This window comes from Pagrus major, chromosome 5 (assembly GCF_040436345.1).
Source record: "Pagrus major chromosome 5, Pma_NU_1.0".
NCBI classification, from domain to species: domain Eukaryota; kingdom Metazoa; phylum Chordata; class Actinopteri; order Spariformes; family Sparidae; genus Pagrus; species Pagrus major.
In genome coordinates this window covers 20,295,490-20,317,257 of record NC_133219.1, presented here as the reverse complement: position 1 = coordinate 20,317,257, position 21,768 = coordinate 20,295,490, and the positions used below count along the sequence as shown (strand labels likewise).

The following is a 21,768-nucleotide window of genomic DNA, read 5'->3' as shown; positions in this document are numbered from 1 at the left end:
CTGGTAACAAACACACAAAGTAAGAATCTAATTAGGTAAATGAGGTAGAAATTACATTTTTTATTGCTATGATGTTGCACAGCAGAACTGAATCAAATCCAAAAAGCCAAACATGATTTAAAAATTCATTAATTTTACAGTCATGGTTTGCAAAGCTGAGATCCTGTGCAACATCTGGGAAGCAGAATTCATCGTTTTAACTTACAAATACCAATGCAGCACATACAGAGATACTTTAAAAATGAAATGTTACATTTCCAAAAGTATTTGACAAGGGTACTAAAAGGAAAGTAGTAAAATAAAATGATACAGTTTGGAGAATTAAACTGTTAAAGGATGAAAGTTTCTGTTGTCCGTTCAGTTAAAAACTGAGCCTGGATGCAGTTAAGAGAACTGCATGTCAGTGGGATGGATGGGAGCCTGACAGCCTGTCGTAAGGCATCGCCAGGCCGATGTTGTAGTTGTAGCCGTATGACTCGGTGAAGTCAGACCTGCAGATGGGCAGGACGTGATCCTGTGATAACGCGTCTTCAGAGAAGTCGTAGTGGCAGATGACTCCCCTGTGTCTGAAGGAAGAAAACAAAAATGACTTATTTGATTTGTTTAAATACTGTCCATACTGGATGCTTGACTTAGCCAGAGATGGCTCATTCTGAGGTTTAGACCAATGACCAATGACTATTGAACAGAAAAATGCTCCTAATTTTTGGGATGTTTTCATTTACCACAACAACTTGTAACACAGGAGCAGCAGGTTGTCTGTGAGATCATGTGCTCCCAATGTGAGAAACAGTTAAATTAAGAAAGGCTAGCAGCCTCGTCATCATCTTTTTTGTTTAATCTGTACAAAAGACTAAAAACAACTATTTGAGGTTTTACAGGCAGTTATGTGTCAGACTATTTCTTGGCCAGGACCAGTGACTAAAGGGAGTCACTTTCCTGTGGGGGGGTTTCCTGTGGACAGAGCCAGGCCGCCTGCTTCACCTCGTTTCCAGTCTTCTTGCTAAACTAATCTAAGAGTGATATCAATCTTCTCTCTGCAAGGAAACAAAAATATACCTATTTCCCAAAATATCACATAATCCTTTAAGAATGTTACAAGGTTGGATTCGCGTTATATAAAAGGTACAGAGCAGCTGTTAATTGACAAAATATCTCTGACTCAGCGGCTGTGCAAGCTCGTCGGACATGGTAAGTGGATGTAGAGAAGATCCCTGTTTTAAAAAAAAGAAGAAGAAGAGTGTGGGAGGGAGTTCAGTGACCTGCGGTGAGCTGTAAGGTCATCGTCTGTGATGCAGGCCCCCCTTGGCGACTTGTCATCGGGGATGTTGGCTGTTACCAAGGTGCTGGTGTTAAAGCGTACATGCCTTACAGGATGCCTGCAGCCAAGACAGAAAACAACACCTTCAGTATGACATGCATACATTTTTACTTGTACATGTGTCTTTTTGTACAAATGGTTCCTGAGGCAACTACACTAAATCTAAAAATGTCTGAATTCTGATTTTATCACTTTGATGTTGCACAATTAATGTTTCCTGATCAGTGAAAAGCAAAAAGCTGCACACAATAACATTTTTCTGTAACTTGGACCATGTGGATGCGGTGCTAAATTGGCAAATAACAGAAATAAAATCCTACTTGTGAAACTTGCAAAAATTTTCGAGAACAATAAGACACCGCAATGAGAAGAAAACAAAATCTGGGCTTTGTACATGTCTTAATTAACTCAAATCTCAAAGGCACACTTCACAGCTGTAATGTGTTAGAAACAAACAGCGAAGCTCAGTTACAAAAACAGATGTCACATTTTGAGAACTGTTTGACTGCACGTGTTTTTTTTTCCTCTCTGTGGCTCAGAGGAAAGAAAAATCCCACCTGTTGTGCATCTCCCACAGCTTCGCTCCCATCCTCATCTCCCACACGCACACCAATCCTTCGCCACCGCCGCTCACGATCTTCCAGTCGTCTGCCTGCACCGAGGTGACACCTAGGTGGTGGGCGTACAGGGATGCCACAGATGAGCCGGCTCGTAGGTCGAACACCCTCACCCTGAATGACAGCAGAGATGAACAAACGATTGCAATTAATTTATTGAGAAAGTGCTGCTTAGTTTTGAAATGTCATCGCAGTTAGGTAGGTCAGTTGGGAAACATTATGTGCTTATGGGTCAGAGGTTCTTGCTGGTCATTTTTGAAAATACTGCAGTATCTAGTGAAACAAAATAAGTTTCATATTTGCGTCTCCTTGTTTTCCTCCAACACTCGAGTTGTGAGACCAGTAAAAGAATAATAAGCAGTGTGAGTACAACAGTATCAGTCACTTCCATTGAAGCATGGTAATTCTAGATTTCACTTCCTGTTAACAGAGGCGGAGGAGTCCAAGGCTGCACAAGAGAGAGCACAGTTTGTCAAACAGTGCATTCATTTACAGACAAAGGGACACTATGCTCACTTTTGAAGGAACTTTTCAACTTACAGCCAAGAGACCAAAGACAATCTGAAGCACATGTGCCAAGGCAAATGAAAATCCACTCTTATTTGCTCTGGCCTTCACCAAAATATCACATGATTTAAACTCGTGATATCAGGATATATTTACTTTTTACTGGGAAGGGGACCAGTAAGAACAATACACTTGTGTTGATACAGAGAAAGTGTTGCATACAGACAGAAACCAACAAGAGCTTAAAACTTCATTATGGTGCAAATGGAGTTTTGTAACAGCAGGTCAGAGGAAAAGGCAAAAACAACTACATAACAGAATTTAGATAAGAGCATATGGAGAAGGGGGTGTTAACATAAAGCAGGTGAGTATCCAAACACCAGAGAATAGCAAACGGGACAGAAATCAGGAATAAAGGGTGCGCAAAGAGCTGTAGATACTGTACATACAGCACAAACAGACATAACTGCTTCAGAATTTGGCTGTTCGTATCATCTGAATTATATGTGGAGGGTTCACAGCTACCAAAAACTGTGTATTATATACATGACAATAACAAAATGAGAAAGTTACATTTTTTGCTTTAATATCTTTGTCTTTATTTTTGATTGCTCATATATTGAACTTAAATATTCTGATTTGAATATCTGTTTTTCAGTCCTTTCTATGACAAACCTAATAAATTCTGCTGTGGGATACGTGTTATTTATTCTTTTATGACATTATAATTACTATTATTATGGTCATTACTAAAGTGATATCTATATTAGTGTTTATTATGGATAACTGGCAGTAAGAGCAGGATTTCTGGGTTTCATGAGCAAACACAAGCCCAGGAGACCTGCAGCTCCATCTGTTGTCACTGCGGCTTTATTGCAGCTGAAAGCATCCAGGACATGACTCCATCCAGGCTCAACCTTCTTCCAAGACTTCATTACCATAATCAAATTCACTTTGGGGACTCGGACAGATTTCATTTCCGCTTCCAAAATCTTTGTAAAAGAGTCAGAGTTAAATGGCTAAATGGGCACCGTGGACTTGTTGTCTGCAGATAGTTTCGCCTGTCTAGAGGCATTACGTGATGGAGGCACGTTTAAACAATGAAGACTGAACATTACTGGCAGACCGCGAGGAACCATAAATCTAATGTTGGAGGCGGCTCTGTCTTCAGTGAGCTGTCAGTGGCCAGGCTCCTTTTCATTAATCAGGAAGAGCTCTGTCTAATAAGAGAAGTGAGGGAGAGGCTCAGATAACTCCAGTTAGTCTCATATAACTACACTCAGTGTGTAATCTTTATACGCCGAGGATTAGGTTTCATGGAAACCTGGGAGTTAATGATTCCAAGTAGTTATATTTGACAGTAGCTCTTACAACCTGTGAGTTAAGACCACCTGTATCCTTCTTTCTTCCAGGATCAGGGAGTCAAGAATGAGGCCATGGGGTTTAAATATGAACAGTAAAGAGTACACTACTCTTTGGCATCGAATACATAGCTAGAGAGAAGTTTGAAGAGCATTACATATTATGTGTGTTTTTTTGCTAGAAACAAAATATTATAGAAGCAGAGTAGAGGTTTCTGGTACAACTTCAACTACTTCCAAAGTCAGCTAAGAAGGAAAAACACCTAACCCACTTTATTGTTAGACCAACGCATTTCAGCACACGCATTGAAGTTTTGACTTCTTTTCGACTTTTCTACGAACCAAATATTCTAAATTAAACTGGGAGAGAAACAATACAAAGACTCTATGCTTGCGCCTCTGTTAGCCTGTACTTAGGTATTGTGATTTTGAGCTAAATGCTAAAATCAGCATTCTAACGTGCTCACAATGTCAGTTAAAATGGTGATCTTTAGCAGGTCTAATGTTTATGATGTTCAACATCTTAGTTTAGCATGATAATGTTTGCTAATTATCACAAAAGCTGAGGCTGATGGGAATGTCATTCATTTTTTATTTGAATGAGAGGTTGAAGCTGGGGAAAATACACTGATGGAACTGACACTAGCGATTTAGACAATAAACTCGTTAGGAAACTTTTTACTGAGGTAATAAATAATCATCTCATAAGCTTACACACAATCAGACTTCTTGTTGCTGCCACTTAAGTCTCCCTGCACTGGCCATTAGAAAGAATGCAGGTTCAAGGCACACTGGCTGTACTTTTAAAAACCATCCACTTATTATGCTGTCCGTGTATTTTCCCTGGATAAGTTTTGAGAGGTTTCATTCTGGATTAATGTGGCGGACCCAGACCAACAGACCAACATTACCATCCCTGGAGCCATGCTGCTAGTGGGACTAAAAATGACGCTGAGGACATTTAAAGTTTTTAAATTGGCAGGACAAAGTTGAGTCAAGTGCGAGAGTTCAGCAAAGTGGTCTCGAGGCTGGACTCCAAAAGTGCAGTCCAGCATAATAATAAGTGACCAATAATCACAGGTATGACACGCACTATTTCTTCCCTGTCTCTTACTGTACCCAGTTTTGCTCTTTGGCCACATCTTTCGTTTGCACAGATGTGGCCGTCTTCCAAACAGCCCTTATCAGGACCCCTCATTTTCTCCCTGGATCGTACAAAAAACAGAGGGACAAAAATCATTTGGACAAAAGGAAGGGATGCATTAGGCCTTGGCCTTCAGCCACCCTGTCAGAGCGCCAAGACTGCCGACTGTCCCTCACTCTCCACCATTTCCATTTGTCTTCAATTGTGCATCAGCTGGGGCCAAAGTGGAAGAGCCAGGCTGGTGTGTGAATCTCTCTGAACAAAACTACACATCTATCAAAAAGCAAAAACCAAATAGTGAGGCAGAGAACAATCAAAACAATGCTCAGTGTTTTCTTCTGGCACTTGAGGAAACATCTTTAAAGGAGCAATTTGTTGTACTGTCATAACTGGTAAGAAAAGGGAAAAAAAACGCAGATCCTAAACAATATGATATGGTCTGTCTTTCCCTTTAAGCCAACTACTTAACAGCCAGATGGATTTGGTGTTGAATAGAAACAGTGGGGGCAGCTTTGGACCAAGACGCGCCAGGGATTTTTGTTTTCCTGCCAGCTCGTGCACCACAGCAGCCGCTAACAAGTATAGAATGGATGAGAATGGCTCTTTTATGTGTCTTTTCCTCATCTGGAGAGCCAGGTTAGTGATGTGGCAAGTGTGTGCTTGGATGCATGGATGCGTGCGTTGTTGCTGGTCGGGATGACGGCCAGATTTTTGTCTTGTATAGTATCCCAGGTAATAGAACAGACAGACATCTGTATTCAACAAAAAGAACAAAACGTCTCACATCTAAGTATTTCAATGCCTCTGTTTTATTTTTTTTACAAGCTTTTAGAAGCATTAATAATGCAAAATTTGAATAGAGCCTTGTCTTCTCACACACACTTTCCTAACACCTGTTCTCCGCTGCTGCTCAGCTTTCCTCATTAGGTGTCGCTATGAAAAAAAAACTATTAACAGGCGCTCCTGTCAGCTTAAGTTCTTGGCTCAGTTTCAACTATTTGTGATGTTTAAATAAATCAAAGAGCTTCATTATGGGGAGATTCTGTCCTTGTGCATGATCTCCATCTCCATCTGTGTGAAAGGGTGTGTTTTTGTGTCCTACCTCCTGTCTTTGTTGCCACACACCAGCAGATGAGGAGGCGCGTCTCTCAGGTTGATGCAAGTGAAGTCTCCCGGGGAGCTGCCGACACAAGCCACAGGTTTGCCCGTCTCTAGGCTGTAGACATGGATCTGGGAAGCAAGCATCCACGTAAACATCAATCATTCAAAATACTAAATCATGTCAACCTCCAAATGCAGAACCACTAAATGTGTAAGCCCGGAGTCTGACATGCTGGGTATGCGTTTAAAGACCTAACTTGAAGCTTCTGAGGGTTTGACGTCAGTGTTTAATGAGCTGTGTAGGACTTTGTAGTCTTAACGTTAACACAATACAGCAGGAGGGTTTATCAGATATCACCATGTTGGTCTTGTTCCTAGAACATCATAATTCAATAAAAGGATAACTTCTCCCATGTGCGTATTTTCCAGTCTTTTTCCCCTTGTCACAAAGCAATGACTTACAACCCCAGTGCGTCAGTATTTGACGAGTTGGGAATGAGACTTAATAATCAACTTTTCTTACAAATAGCACCTTTAAATGCACAACCAAAGCAACCAAGGAGCTTTAGGAACCAAACAGTAAGATGATTGTGACTGGTCATATCAGTTGCCTGAACTCAGTCCGACTTATATAACCAGACTAAAGGCCAAAAGCCAGAAACTAAAGTTCATCATGGAATATAACAAGCGTCTGTAGATCTTTATTGGTTTAAGACAGTAATTGCAAAAAAAAACACTTTATTTAACCCCATGACAATTGTCCAATTCCTTTCTGCCCCTTAAAATTGGGTAATTACTATAAAAAGTGCTACAATTCATACAAACCTAAATCAAAGCTTAAAGACACAGCTGACTGAAGTGATACCTTCCTAGTTAATTAAAAACTAAAAGCAGCACTTAAGTGATAAATCTTGGGGTAATGAGCCTTGGGGCGTAGATCAGTTATGGACAGAGATGCAAACCGTTGCCTCTGGCTCGACGGCTGCAGCAAACTTTCTTTATCAACTTACAATGATGTCATCTGGAGCTGTCCTAATTGGTCAATTAGCAGCTGCTGTTTTCTCATCCAAATGAGACAGAACAAACAGGATAACCGCCAGGCAAAATTGACTTTGAATAATTAAAACGATAAAGAAATTAAACCAAGCGATGGAGGGAGAAAGACAGCCAGGAGGTAGAAGAGAAAAAGAAAACCGGAGAGAGAGAGACGGAGGGACAGTGACAAAGATAAAGAAGTTTGAAGGAAGGGAGGCATGATGTAAGCCTCGAGGAAGTGCCAGTAATTTTTGTGTGTCTCTGATTTGGGCCAAGTAGAGCTTTAATTGTGTACCACCCCGGGGCAAAGCACAAATCACACCGGACTTTGAAATGACAGCTTGATAGAATTTGGACAGGGGAAGAGAGGGGGGTGAGTTGAGAAAGCGGGAGGAGGAAGGGGGGGGTGCCGAAATGAGGTTCAGCCTGCTGTTCGATGAATCATTACAGTTTCTGGAAGATATTTTTTAATAAAATATCAGCCCACTAAAATGAAGAAATGTCGCTGAGGGAGCTGCTTTGTGATCACATTGGGGGCTGTTTAGAGACAGCAGCATTATGTCCTGAGGAAGAATAATCATGAGCATGACTATAGAGGAGTTGTTAGGTTAATGCACTCGCTGGAGCTCTTGTGGGTGCTTGCAGACAAAGGACAGTCTAATGGTGGCTTGCGCTGGGATGCTAATGCAATTACTCTCTCTGCTTTTAAAAAGATGAAGAATTTCGCAATTATTGCTGCACTTTTGAAAATGTTGCCATTGCCTTTATTGTTGAACAAATTTGGCCAAAGAGTAGAGTTTGATTAATCTTAAGTGGAATATCATAAAGCAGGAGGGAAGGACATGTGGAGTGGAGGGTCGACTGTCGGCATAAGAAGACTCCACCAGCTGAATTCGCTCTGATTAACACTCCGTCGAGTAGAGAGAAAGTAGAAAGGTTTCAGACTGCTGGCTTTCAGTGATTGCCCATCCCTGTCATACACAAACACCCACATCTAAAATAAATATGGATTCAGAGCTACATTTGGTTTCGACAACATGTGGACAAACAGAGATTAGCACACTGGACCAGATGCAGGATAATAGCAGGCTTGAGCTTTATGTCATTTGGGTGCAGAATCTCAAACTTGCTTTAAGTAAGTGACTTATTTCTGAAATTCTTCCGAAGCTCAGATGCCACTTTTGGATACATGCACTTGTTATTTTTTAAGGATACAATCTTTGTGTTATTTAGCATATTTCCACAGTTGCAGAGAAGCCTGTGTGCAGTTGAATTTGATTTCACCCTGGACAAACCGGAGGCCAGTAGCAAAGGAACAAGAATGCAAAAAAGCCAAATCACAAACAGTAGTTTAGTTGAGCTTTTTGGCTCATTAGTGCTTTGTGGTTGGAAGCTATTGGCTGTTTCTCAAACTAATTAAACAAAGGCAAGATGAATAAAGAAGATAAGAACCCACCCTGGTGTCTAAAGGCACAAACTTCCTGAATGGCACCATACATGTGTACAAAAATACTTAAAACTCAACAGCAATGTCTCTTTCCCAAAATCATGACCCCGTTACACAACGTGATCTACAGACCGGGCTGTGCGCAGTTTCATGTAGGAACTATTTTCTTTCTATCGAACTACACTCGCCAACCGTATCAACGTGCAGAAGGAAACGTGCATGCACCTAATCTTGAATGACAGGCTGAGAGAGACGCTGTGCTAGGTAACGTTATAGCTCATCCACGAGTAGATGCACATTTCCCGTCAAACGTGGTTTTGCAGGTACACTTCACTTCATCACTTCCCAACCTCTGCTGTGATGACTTTGAATATTCTATACTCACATTAGATTCACTCACACATGAGCTGGATGGCTGAAACGTCTAGCTGTGTCGCTGGAGCTTGTTTAAAGACACATTTTACTTGTTTCTCTTTCTTTCTTTCGTTTCTTTTATTTTTTTAACCAGAGAAGCAAACTGTTCAGGGTTTTACTGATGTCTTAATCCTCATCTGATCCATGTTGTGTCTATCCATACATCTATAAACCCCATGGCCATACATACTGTACATCAAACCGCTCATTCAGCCTTCCACACATCCAACCAGCCCTCCGAACTTGAGGTAATGAGAGGATGACAGGGTTTCTGACAGCACTTGTGCTCTGCGTTAGATTCACTGCAGTGATAGTTTGCCAGTGGAGATGCCAGCATGTGTTGAATGCCCAGCCACGAGCTGGGTGGATGCCTGGGTGCCCCCCAGTCCACTGGCAAGAAGGTTGCCAGTAGTAATGAGGATCTGGAGACTGGCTCCGACCACACACACTTAAACACACCCACTGACAACACCAACAAAGACTGGGAAGACTTGAAGCCAAAGCCACAAGCTAAAATGAGAACCCATGCCAAAATATGATAAAGAATCTTCTATCATCGACACAAAGCAGCTTTGTTGCTTTAAGCTGTCAGATTTCGAAACGAAGCTGCAGCAAACCCGGTGATCACCGTTGAGTCTGAATCAAGATAACAAAAACATGACAATGTGGTTGAGTTCATCGGAGTCAAAATGCTGCAAATGAAAATGTTTCACTTTCCTGCCAGGCAAAAAGGTGTGAGATGACTTTCTTGGATGCCAGCTCCATGCATTCTGACAGATTTTAATGAAGCATATGTTTTCCTACTAAAGGTTGCATAAAAAATATCTGGCATCACCAACTGTTGCAGCCAATTTATGCTTTGTCTTCCTCACAGTATGAAATTGCTGTCAGAAGTGTGAAAAGAGTGACAGACAGGTTAATTAAATTTGTGAAATATTTTAATTAGTAAGAGAGGTATGCAAATCATGAATTGGCGTAATTTAGATGGAAGTCTTTCTTTGTTTCTGTATAGCATGGTACAAAAGTAACTGCAGCTTTCTTCCTTTATTCTTAAATATACTGCTGAAGACAAAAATTGATGACTTTTATTTAATTGGCGGTCCACTGAGCTGTGTTTATTAACTCAAGTCAAGACAAATGTATTTGCATAAACAAGATCAAAAACCTAGCTCATGTTTAATGTTTAAACGAGGAAAAAACACCACGTAAGTCCTAATAAAATGAAAAGAAAGTGTATCCTTTGACAACGACAGTAAGTAGAAAAATTCATACAAACAAAATTACCAGTAATGGGATAACACTTTAACAACTAATGAGTATTTTTCTTAAAATCAATTGATCTGTCGATTATTTTTCCCATAACAGTTTACTCATATTGTCTGTGAGAAAAGCAGCTTATCAAAATCCAGAGAAGTGAACCAGTGACCCCCAAGACTGGCAGGATAAGTCTGGGTGGGGTAAGTGAAAGGCAGCGTCTACACCTCCCTCATTACCACCACTGTGGTGCCCTTGAGCAAGGCACTTAACCCCAACTGCTCCAGTGGAGCTGCTTCCAGGTTTGAATGTGTAACTGTTTGAATGTGAAAAACAAAGCATTGCTCTCAGTTAGACCCCCTTGAATAATTTAGATTAAAAAATATATTTTTTTAATAAAGTTTCTTTCTGAATATATAGCTGATAAAAATAATAACAAAAAATACTCAGTAGATTTTTTGCCCCTACACCAGCCAATGTAGCTTTGTTGTATGATAAGTGAGGCTGTTATCTCCCTCACTGCTACTCTCTCCTCGGTCCACTATGTGGTGCTTTAGTGTTGCTACTGAATCAGAGCTGCTGGATGTCAGCTGTGCTTTTCTAATAGGCGGTGATGTCAGCGAGAAGCTTTGCCAAAAACATGTCAATCACAAACAGAGTGCTCGGCACATGCGCGTGCGCACACACACACACACACACACACACACACACACACAGAGTGGTAGTTGCCGTTTTAAAGCCACCACTTGTCCAGTCTCTACGGCAACTAACATCTGATTTTTAAATGAAACAATACTCTTTGGATGCAACCGCTCTCTTTATCGTTTGTTTTATCCATTAACGTTGACAAAAAATGATCTTGATGTGGTGAACTTGGAAACATAATGACTGCAGCAGAGCTGCCTCCTGATCCCAACAGAATAGTTTGTCTCGTGGCTCTTTGTACTCTCTAAATAAAGGCTTAAGAGTCAATTAGGTGGCATGAGGTCCTTAGAAACACAATATTATTAGAAGCAAACAGATGCAGCTCAGGGAGCAGCAGTTTATCAAAGTAGCCATAAAGGCTGTAGTAATTAGAAGCAGTGCCCAAGGAGGGCTTGTCACTATTTAAGATCTACTATACTATCTACTATAAACAAACCCCCTACAGATGCATGACATTTATTTCTAAGGGGACCCAAAGTAGTAATGATCACACTGTCAAGGGACCTAGTTTACATTTACACAGATGAGATGTACTGACTTTATAGAACTGTCTTTGTTTGGAATACTACATAAATTTCAAATCAGCTAAAGTACGGATCAGAAAAAAAGTGTGCTCCACATTTAAAAAGCACATTTTCCCCAAAAGAGTTTAATTCATTTAAGCAAGAGCCCTGAAGATGGTTATTTCAGCTATACACCAGTGATTAAACTGATGATGGCCTCATGCCAAAGCCTCACCTCACTGCTCTCCTCTCAATGAAATGCGTTTCTAAAAGAAAATGTGTGTCTGTCCATTTGGGATGGGAAATTATTTACTTCCCATTTTTTTATTATGCACCTGTTGAGAGCACAAATGACCTTGTTAACTATATTGGAAACCTTTCATTTCAATTAGTACAGTCTTTCGATTTATTTATCTAAAATCCAGCTACAAAGTTCAAAAGCTTTGCAATCTACTTGTCAACATTCAAGGTTTTTTTAGCTTTATTTGTCTTCCTGAGACTTTTCCATTTCCCAAAAGCACAAAAAGGGGCCTTGATACAGCTCCATCAGTTCCATTAACATACAAACGCAAGAGCGTCAGTCCATATTCTACACATACTAGAGTGCTGCTCACAATTGACTAGACAATCATCATCCCAATGTGTGAATTGGTAGTAGTTGGCATATATAGTCAATTCAAAAACACAGCTAGTCTTTTCCTGATTGAGGTACTGCATAACACAGCAGTGAGTTTAACATTAACACTGTTGTTACACTTGTATTATCAGAACGCTGCGCATTGTAATATTTTGACTTTCAGTATTTCTTTGAGGTTTTTTGTGAAATCATTAGCTCACTTGGCTTGAATTAGTCTCAGGCATTGACTTTTGATCAAGGATCTGGACCCATATTTGTGATTCTGTGAAGCTACACTGCCCTTCAAGCAAAACACTATATCAGTTCAAATTGTCAAATTGCAAGATCTCCCTGCTCCAAACAAGGAGGTGGATAAAAATATTATGGTACAATTTATTCAGCTGGATTTTCAGATAGTTATAGTAAGAATTGATCAACCTTGCAGTGTAAATGAAGCAACATGGGCAGCAGATGGAGTCATGAATCCAGACTTAAGACTTATCTTTTTAAACACTTTCTCATTAACATAGTTTTTGTGCTTGTTTTCTGTGAGAAATGTGCCACTGGGTTACATGAAATGCTTAAAAACTAAATTGTTAGAAGTAGTAGTAGTGCTCCTTTTTTTAAATTAACACAGTGGTTTAAAATACTCCCTTCTTGTAGGTAAGTTTGCCCTACAAAAATGGACAAGACAACAAAACATAAGCTGATGGGACCCATTTCAGCATCATAGCAACAAGCCTCAGCTCTGCAGTCCTTTGTTAATATTGCCCAAAATCTGTGCAGGGACACCAAACCCACCTTGTTTCCTCCATCATGCATGAGCCAGTCCGTGCGCTTCACTCCAAATGCAACATGTGAGTCGGAGGCATCCAGGCAGGTCACAGGATGACCGTAGACTGAGTGGAGCGTCCGTGGCTCCTCCTCCCGGGGGTCCAACAAGTAAACGGTCTCCCCTGCTGTCAGAGCCGCGAGCGGGTGCTGCTGCCCCCTGCCGGGTACCAAAACCAGGCTCTCCACCTGCCGTACACACAAGACAGAGACGCACTTTACTCACACAGCGGTTTATACATACAGTGCTATATTCAAGGATTTAACTCCATTTTACGCTTTCATGCGTTTGTGGTGTTGCCAATACATACCGAGGAAAGAAATCATGTCAAATGTCTTTTTAAAATGATTAAAGGTGCAATATGTAAGTATATTATCGAGAGCATGTGAAGAAATAACCGTTTTGATGTTATGATGTCAATATACTGTGTTGAAGAGAACCTACAAAGCTATCTACTGAAGTTAGCATGCTAACCAGCTAGCCCTTGCCTGTCCAGGTCGAAAGCTCTTGTGTAAGTTCTAGTGGTGTAAACACAAACTCTCACCCTGTGCTTCAAGTTCCCAGTCCGGACTGCTAACTGCACAGCTAACTGAGCTAACCAGCTAACAGCAGCAACAGTTAGAAGCAGTTAGTGGTTACTCTAGTGGTAAGCTTCCCCCTATTTGTTTTGAGTATGAATGACAGGTGGTTTTCAGTTCCTCATGAAGCTACATATTTATTGTACAATTTACGGTAGCGACTGAAAAGTATCTTAATTAATTGGATAACATAATGAATGTATAAACAACTTGGTCGGTGAAAACATTCTCCCAAAACCCAAAGACATTCAATTTACACTGATATAAATCTGAAAATGTGTGAAGCACAACCTGTTAATTAACACAATAACACATCAGTATGGAGCATTTCATATCTGTAGGGAATCTAACTTACAATCTTGGGTAGCTGAGCCTGGCAAAGTGTCCTCCAGTAGCCCCGATCGTCTGCACAGTTCAGTCGAATGTCGGGCCCGGCAGCAGTGCCCAGGACGGGGCTGTCGGGGCTCAGAGCCAGGGCTTGGATCCTCCCTGGGCTCTGGTAGTGGTGGATGGGCTCTCCACCTGTCTCTGTGCTCCACAGGTCCACACAGCCTTCAGCCAAGAGAGTGAAAAATGTAACAACTTGACAACTGAGGAAGGAGGCTAAGCTGTGTACTTGAATGAATATATTTCTGTATGTGACCACAGGATCACGCTGCATAAACAGAAATGCACACACTCACCATCTTCATAAGCAGCAGCAGCCACTGTGACGTTGACCTGGACGTGGCTAACATAAGGTCTGGGCTCAGAGTTAGCTGACAGGCTGTTAGTCTTCAGGTAAGAGGACGTTGAGTCCCAGTGCAGCGTATCCCACAGCCTCACATCACCAGACGTGTACCTGAAATACAAAACAAGCACACTAATCATACACAACTCAAATATTTAGGTTTCTAACAAAAAGGCAGACGAATGTAACAGCAGGATCGTTGCCCATTTTCCATCACAGGCTGAGAAGTTTGTCTCTCCGAGAATACCTGACGTCACCCTCTCACCACTGAATCATTTCCCCTCTCACACTCTCCTCACTTTCCTCACTCTGACTTGTTGTTAGTTTGTTTCCTGAAATCGTTACATCATGATCTTTCGAGGATTACAGGGGTGTTGTTTGGGCGGAACAATGCTGAACATTTCACCCCTTACTGGTTTATCCGACTGGTGCCCTTGCTAGAAGTCTCCTACGCAGTTATAAAAAACTCTGAATGTATGAACCCATTGACTCCCTCACAGAGAGATTTTAATCAGAAGAGAAAGATCTGCAGTGACTGATTTTTTTATGCCTAAAAAAACTAAATAAAATAAACTCTTAACACAATTTCATACTGTTTGTATTTGGCGGACCCTGCCACCTTCCTAGCTTCAAACAGTGTTCTCAGGACCTTATTTTCCTCTGAGAACAGCTGGTTTATTCAGTTATGGAAAAAAATTATATTTCTGAGTTTGTATCATTACCTATATTACCTATCATTAATATTGTAAATATTAAAATTCTGAGTTTGAATTTCTTCTCCAAAAACACATGGTGCCCCTTTAAAGATATGCAATTTAAAAGTGAATCCCAAATTCTCATATTAGGGAAGGTGCAACCAGCAAATGTGGGCATAATTAATCACTTGGACATCCCTTTTTAAATCTGTTGTAAAATTTCTGTTGACAAAACACAAACACAAACTAATTAATCTACAATTTGCTGTTTCTAGCACATAAACCAGTAAATGTACCAGTGTTTTTTCAAACTTTCCTGAAAAATCAGGTGGGTGCATGTTAAGAGCTGAAACTATTAATTAATTGAGTAGTCGACTGACAACTAATGATGATTAATGATGACGTGATAATTGTTTGAGCCAACATTTTCTTGTTCCAGCTTCATTAGTGTGAGGATTTGTCGCTTTTCTCTGTAATATGTGATCATAATGTGAAGATCTTTGAGTTTTGCACTGTTTGTTGGACAAAATAAGACATTTTAAGAGGTCATCTTGGCCTCTGGAAAACTGTGATGTTTGGTATTTTCTGACATTTTTTGGACAGAACAATTAAAGCCACACTACATTTTGATGGTACAGTGTCTTGTAACAGGGTGAATGGTGTCTCTGTCTCAGCCACTCTGGCCCCCCATCACTTGTTTCTGCACTATGTATCTTCAGTCAGAGGGTAGGATCACAGAGTTACATACATGTTTACTTCAACATACAAGTTTTCAACACATAACATTGTTATGACGTAATGAGTTCTGTTTGTAGTTAGCACCTACATTAAGTCTGACAAACTGTTACAGACCTGAGATTTGTATTTACAACAAATTGAGCAAAATGCCAATTTCTATATAATGTTGCTCAACAAACAGAGAAAACAATAAGCAGATTAAACATTAATGAAATTAATTGTTAGTTGCAGCCTTTACTTCACACAAAGATTTTTTCCCTCCCTCTTTAAAATAATAACAAAGCAACAGTGACTGCTTCACTGGCCTTTAATTTTTCCTCTGTCTACATGACTGTGCCACAGAGAGGGCTGTTTCTATGCCTGAAGGCAACCAGACAAATCTAACCACTGGCTCACAGCAGTGTCGAGGTCAACAGAGGTCTGCATCAATCACACACATCTCATAACTTGTTGTGTTAATGACATATGCGTCTTTAATACTACACAACGTAAAAGTTCAAAATTAAACAGCCAGGGATGTGACCTCACCCTCAACCTGTGTGTGTTTCTTTCCCCGCCTGTATCTCCCCTCCTCAAGTAAGAATACAGTCACCCCCTGCCACTCAACAGGCTTCTGTTCTGTTCGCTCTACGCCCGAGTCGACGAGCTCTCACTCTGGGAGACAACAAACTGCCAGCGTTACCACCTCCACAGATACCATCATGTCTGAGCAAGTATCCGCCTCACAGCCACCGCGAGTGACACAGTGACAGCAAGTGTGACAGAGGGTGTACATGTGTGCGTCCGTATGTGTGTGTGTGACTGGCATCGCAGGGTTTTGGCAGGAAGTAAACAATAGGATTACACACTTTCGCTTAATTGGTACATCACCTCAGTGCCAGCGAAGAACAGGATGATGATGCTGAATCTCATCCAAGTACTTCTGTTGAAACTTTTATGTGCGGGAAACTTTGTGCACACATTACTGCGATCTTCATGCGAGGAAGAATCAACAGACTTGGCCTTTATGTCACTGTGTGACTCCAAGAGTTGTTGGGTTAATGAGGCAATGTCTCCGGTTGCCTTTCAAGTGACAAATCTCATTCTATTGGTTTTAGAGAAAGATTTTTTTGGATGCAATTGAATCATCATTGATTCTTTTAGCTCAACAAATTCAAGTACTTTCACTTAGCTTAATGACCCTTGAAGTACCGATAATGGGGAAAGTATTGAGGCTGTAAAATTGCTGACAAAGAGGGTATCAAAAGAAAGATTTAATAGCATGTTTGCAGTGATTTATTTCATGTCTACACTGTTTTGGTACTGTGTGTCCTGAATCTGCCCATCTGTGAAGATACAAACACACCGTCTTCTCCCAGTGAGACACAGCAGGACCGAGGGGAATCTAATCACACCGCTCCCTGGAGACGTTGCACATCTCCTTGTGGGCAGTCTATCAGGCTCCTGTGGGCCCTCACAATCTATCACTGCCTCACCACAGTTGTTTCAGGGTAAAGTTTGTTTAGTTCAGCTGCAATTTACACATTTACTCACCAACAAGGAGGTATAAAAAGCTACAGGTGTAAAAATATGCAAAAACTGAACCGCATTGTTTACTAAATCTGATCAATCATAACTAACACAAGGCGTACATTTTTGCTAACACTGTCATTTATTTACACTGTAGACTGTCAGATCTGAAATCAGTTGAAGATGTTTAAAGGTTTAAATATACACATAATTTCAAAAGGAATGCTGAAACTTAAAAACAGAGATTTGCATATTTTATGCCTCAGGAGGATAAAAATGTAGAAGGACTTTTGTACATTTTTTTCCTTTGAATCTTTGTTAAAGGTTGTTAGATCCCGAGTATACCCCTGTCGACTACCTGCTCTGTAGTCAATGGCAGAAGACTGGTTACAATGAGTTTTGGTTGTCAATCACCATTTCATTGTATCTGTCAGTGTTACGTAACACAATCTGTCTAAATGTGATATATTTCTAATGAAACATCCAGTCATAAATCACAAGATTTATAACCAAGAGTGACAGGGTACACAAGAACAGCAGATTAATTCAGAGTATACGAGCAGTGGGAGTTGCAGCTAATGTTAATGCACATCAGATGTCAGAAGCATGTCGGGAGTCCTTGAACTCACCCGGCCAGGACGAAGTTGTCACAGGAGCTGACGTCACACAGCACCTTCCCCAGCTCGAACTGCAGCTGGCTGATGGAACCCACTCGGTTCTAGAGAGAGAATATTACAGAGCTGAAAACACACACTGCTCCGTCCATAACACAAATATATTATGTTACAAGAGCAGAACTGTAATTTAACTATAAATCACATCACAGAAGATGAAGACTTTCAAAATCTTTGTTATATTTTATCTAAAATTAAAACCAGAGGAGAACTTTCCCATCAGAGCCTCCCATTATGTTAAATCCCATCTTGAATGGTGTTTATTATATTTTATTATTAAAATTATACATACAACATTAAAATACAAAACACTGTAAAATACTGTAGATTATACACTGCTTTCTGCAGACTAACTCATGCGTGGGCTTTAAATCTGCGTGGAAAAACAAACAGTGATTCTGATTCACCACAGTGGAACAGCCCGAGCCCACCTTCCAGTTGGAGCACACCGCTTTGGCCGAGTTCCTGCAGTCTCGCAGCGTGCTCTTCCAGCAGGGGGAGTCGGACACGCTGGCATCCTGATGATAACCCTCCCCCGTGCACATCTTGAACCACAGGACGTCGTCCTCAGCGAGGACTCTCCATGCCCTGCTCACCTGGGAGGAGATTGGACAGTGTGACGGTGGATTGAGTCAGCATATATTACAGGCTTGCATCACTTGATTTATTTGTGCTTAATGAGCCCGGCTGACTGCCAGATGGACCCTGTGCACCATGTGGTGTAGGTCGGCCACGGAAGATGTCATTTACTAATCTATAGTAATTTAAGTCACATAAGGTATTAAAGCTGCCCAAAGCAATCCTGCATGTTGGGAAAAGTGTTCTTCACGGCCATACAGTTTACAGGAAGGGCACAAGAGGGCAAGTTTGCTGGATTTTATGAATTTTAACTTTTATCTTCAGAGGGAGATTTCTTGTTTTGCTCCATGCCTCCAAGCTGCAGGCTAGCTCATACCCTACCCCCACCGAAACTATACCTAACCTTTTTTTTATTTGTGATGCCTCAGAGTTAAATTAAACATTTGTAGCCTTGGCTTAAAGGGTGCACAAGTTTATGTTCGCTGTTTAATTATCAAATTGTGATTTTTCCACCCCAGACTTCATATGAATGATTGTTACAGGACTGATTCTGTGAAACTGTCCAATATTTCAAAAGAAAATAGTGATAATTATATTTGATTATAATGATATTTAATTATATTTATAATCAAAGAACATTAATCTTAGTGTTGCATTGTTTTTTGTTTGTTTGTTTTGTCTCTATTGTATTCTTCATATCATGAGCCAACAGATTTATCTTTCCAACTGTAATGAAATCTTTGCGGTTTCTTCAGACGGTCCATATACAAAAAATTAATACAATCCTGATTCCAAAAAAAGTTCGTAAAACGTAAATAAAAACAGGATGCAAATGTTTGCAAACACCTATAATAATAATGTAATATCGTTTATACAATCATGTGTTCACAAAGTGGTGAACCTCACCTCATCCTTACTTGTGAATGACTTTTGAGGACGCCCATTTCATACCCGATCACGATACTATCACCTGTTGCCAATGAACCTGTTTACCTGTGGGATGTTCCAAACAGGTGTTTTTGGAACATTCCACAACTTTCCCAGTCTGTGGTTGTACCTGTCCCAACTTTTATTTTGAACACGTTGCTACCATCTAATTCAGAAACAGGTTGTATGTATAGAAATCAATGAAGTTAATGAGGTAAAACTTTGAATATATTGTCTTTGTTCTATTTTCAGAGCACATGTCAAAAAGGAATAGCAAACCAGACTGAAGAAGGATTGATGTTTGAATCAGAAGGTCTCTGAACAAACTGCTCAAGAAGACAACAGAGCTCAATTTCCAAAAGACTCACTCAGTTCCACTGACACAGAGAACGGTTCAGGAAATCATTCTTACCTTTCACCATTATACAGTATACAGTATTACCATTTTTAAAAAAAATCTTTTGTTGTTAAAAATGATTTGTAGATGATGCTGCTGTGACATAACAATTTCACTTGTGGGATCGACAAGGCATGATGGTCTGTCTGTCTTGTGTCTGTCTGTATAAATGGAAATTCCTGTATCTTATGCAGTCTTTCACAACACTGGCCATGCTGGTCAAGTACTTTGTCAAAATGACCACACAGAAATGTGAAGAAACCCTCAGTTTTACTATTCCGTGTCCAAGGACAGGACAAGATGGGACAAGGTGGGATGGCCTGAATTGCTCTTGTTTTCCTCTGAGATGCTGTTTGTACCAGCTCAAAATAATGTGTAACTCACCCTTCGCATGATCTTGCAGATGTCAGTGTGTATTAAACAATGACAACCCCTCTGCCCTGCTTACCGTAGCTGGTAATCATATGTTCACGATCACCCAACTTTTTTGAAATCATGCTTGCATTACCTGTCCATTTGAGGCTCATTCTTGTATGTGATGTAAAGCTGTTGCCAAGAATAGTTGTACAATAGCAGCTTACCTGTGCACATCGGCCCAGCTCTGTACAGTTGAGGTATTGGAATATATTCAAGGCTAACTCGTACGGTAACTCAACATCAAAGAAGGGAATGTCATTGACTTCATTCTGCAAAAGAAAAAATGGAAACAGACTTGTTATACTGTTCAACCACCATCCTCAACATCAGCCTCATTTTTGTTATCACCGTCCTCATACCAGATCATGAATGAGCTGATCCAGCAGCTTCACGTCCTTCTTGACTTTTCTCTTAGGATGCTGCTGCTGCAGGGATGTACTGCAGACATTGGTCATGCTGTTATACTGCCTCTTTCTCCTGGTCCTCTCCTCCTGGATCCTCTCCAGCAGGGGGCTGGTCCTCCCATCCAGCAAACTATGTGCAATGGCCACATACTCGGGCTGATCCTCTGACTCTGCTGCAGCTTTACCTCCTTCTCCTCTTGCAGCAACACATGCTTCGTCCTCAGTGCAAGCCCCCTCTGGTATTGAGGGATTACAGGCCCTGTTTAGATTTTGTTTCGAGTCTTCAAAATACCTATTTTTCGAGCCTCTCTGGCCTGAGGAACCCCCCGAATGAGAAGGAGCACAAACAGGTCGCTGCTCATCTGTTTTAGTCGTTAATTCTTGTTTCCAACGCTCCCTGAACGCAGCGAGTTCTTCCCCGGCCATATTTCTCTATCATCGCTGACAAAACATACTTTACAGTGTTACAGAGAGGTGTCGTGTCAATGTGTTAGTTTTAAAGACCAGTTGAGGGAAGCCCCAGCTAGACACCGACGCAAAACAAGCACATGTCCTTCTCTATAAACAGACCGAGGAGGGACAAGGCGCCGCTGCACAAAAGTTCCGGGAGTTTTTAATTCCGCATTTTTATTATAGAAGCGGCAGTTCTCGGGAATAATATACGTCACTGTGGCCACAACCGGCAATTCTACTGAACTTAAATGCAAATATTGCATATCCCATGGCAGCATGATGGTCATATTTGAAAATAATACACAACGCATCTTTTCCATTTGAAAAATAAGACAAGAGAACACAATGTCCCAGAACAACCAATAACAAAAGACTCCTCAGATCAAACCAGACAGGAGAGATTCAGGAGTTAACCACTGCATCTCTCTTTTGGGAAAAGATGATGTAAACCCCTCACCATGTGACACTGTCATGAATAATACAGTAGAGAGAGAGAGAGAGAGGGAGAGAGAAGGGGAGAGAAAGGGGGGCGCAAACACGGTAAAGGTTTGATGAGAGAGGAGAAGGAGGGTCATTTATCTCCAAGACTTAAAGAGAGAAGACTGGTTCCTCTGTCAGAGAAGATGTGCTGGCTGCCGATAGACCAGCCTTTGCTCCGGCCCGGTGACTCCACCTGCAGCGGCCGCCGACCCTCGCCGTGCTCCGTGGCTCAGCTGCTCGCGTCGCGCCTGCGGACGATCGGGGACCAGCTGGAGAAGAGCTGGGCGGCCGGTGAGACCGAGAGCCGGTTCGTCTGCGGGGACAGAGGGA

At 41.1% G+C, this 21,768-nt stretch overlaps 1 protein-coding gene across 1 annotated transcript; it reads right to left on the bottom strand.

Moving 5' to 3' along the window:
* Window positions 1-40: 40 nt before the first annotated feature.
* On the bottom strand, window positions 41-21,041 carry fbxw8 (F-box and WD repeat domain containing 8). Its single transcript, XM_073466370.1, has 11 exons — window positions 20,461-21,041; window positions 20,266-20,370; window positions 18,213-18,377; window positions 17,737-17,825; window positions 14,119-14,276; window positions 13,791-13,987; window positions 12,827-13,045; window positions 6,053-6,180; window positions 1,879-2,052; window positions 1,263-1,379; window positions 41-566 (listed from the first exon to the last, which is right to left on the bottom strand). The coding sequence occupies exons 1-11, from the start codon at window positions 20,929-20,931 to the stop codon at window positions 401-403; spliced, it is 1,989 nt and encodes a 662-aa protein (XP_073322471.1). The 5' UTR covers window positions 20,932-21,041; the 3' UTR covers window positions 41-400.
* Between the last annotated feature and the right edge of the window lie 727 nt (window positions 21,042-21,768).

What these genes read in the sequence shown, in the direction of transcription:
- fbxw8 (XM_073466370.1), bottom strand. Translation starts at nt 20,931, where the DNA reads ATGGCCGGGGAAGAACTCGCTGCGTTCAGGGAGCGTTGGAAACAAGAA. An exon ending in GACAACTTCGTCCTGGCCGG is followed by an intron (nt 14,277 to 17,736) that starts GTGAGTTCAAGG and finishes TTTGTATTTCAG; the next exon opens with GTACACGTCTGGTGATGTGA. An exon ending in TGCATGATGGAGGAAACAAG is followed by an intron (nt 6,181 to 12,826) that starts GTGGGTTTGGTG and finishes CTTGCTTCCCAG; the next exon opens with ATCCATGTCTACAGCCTAGA.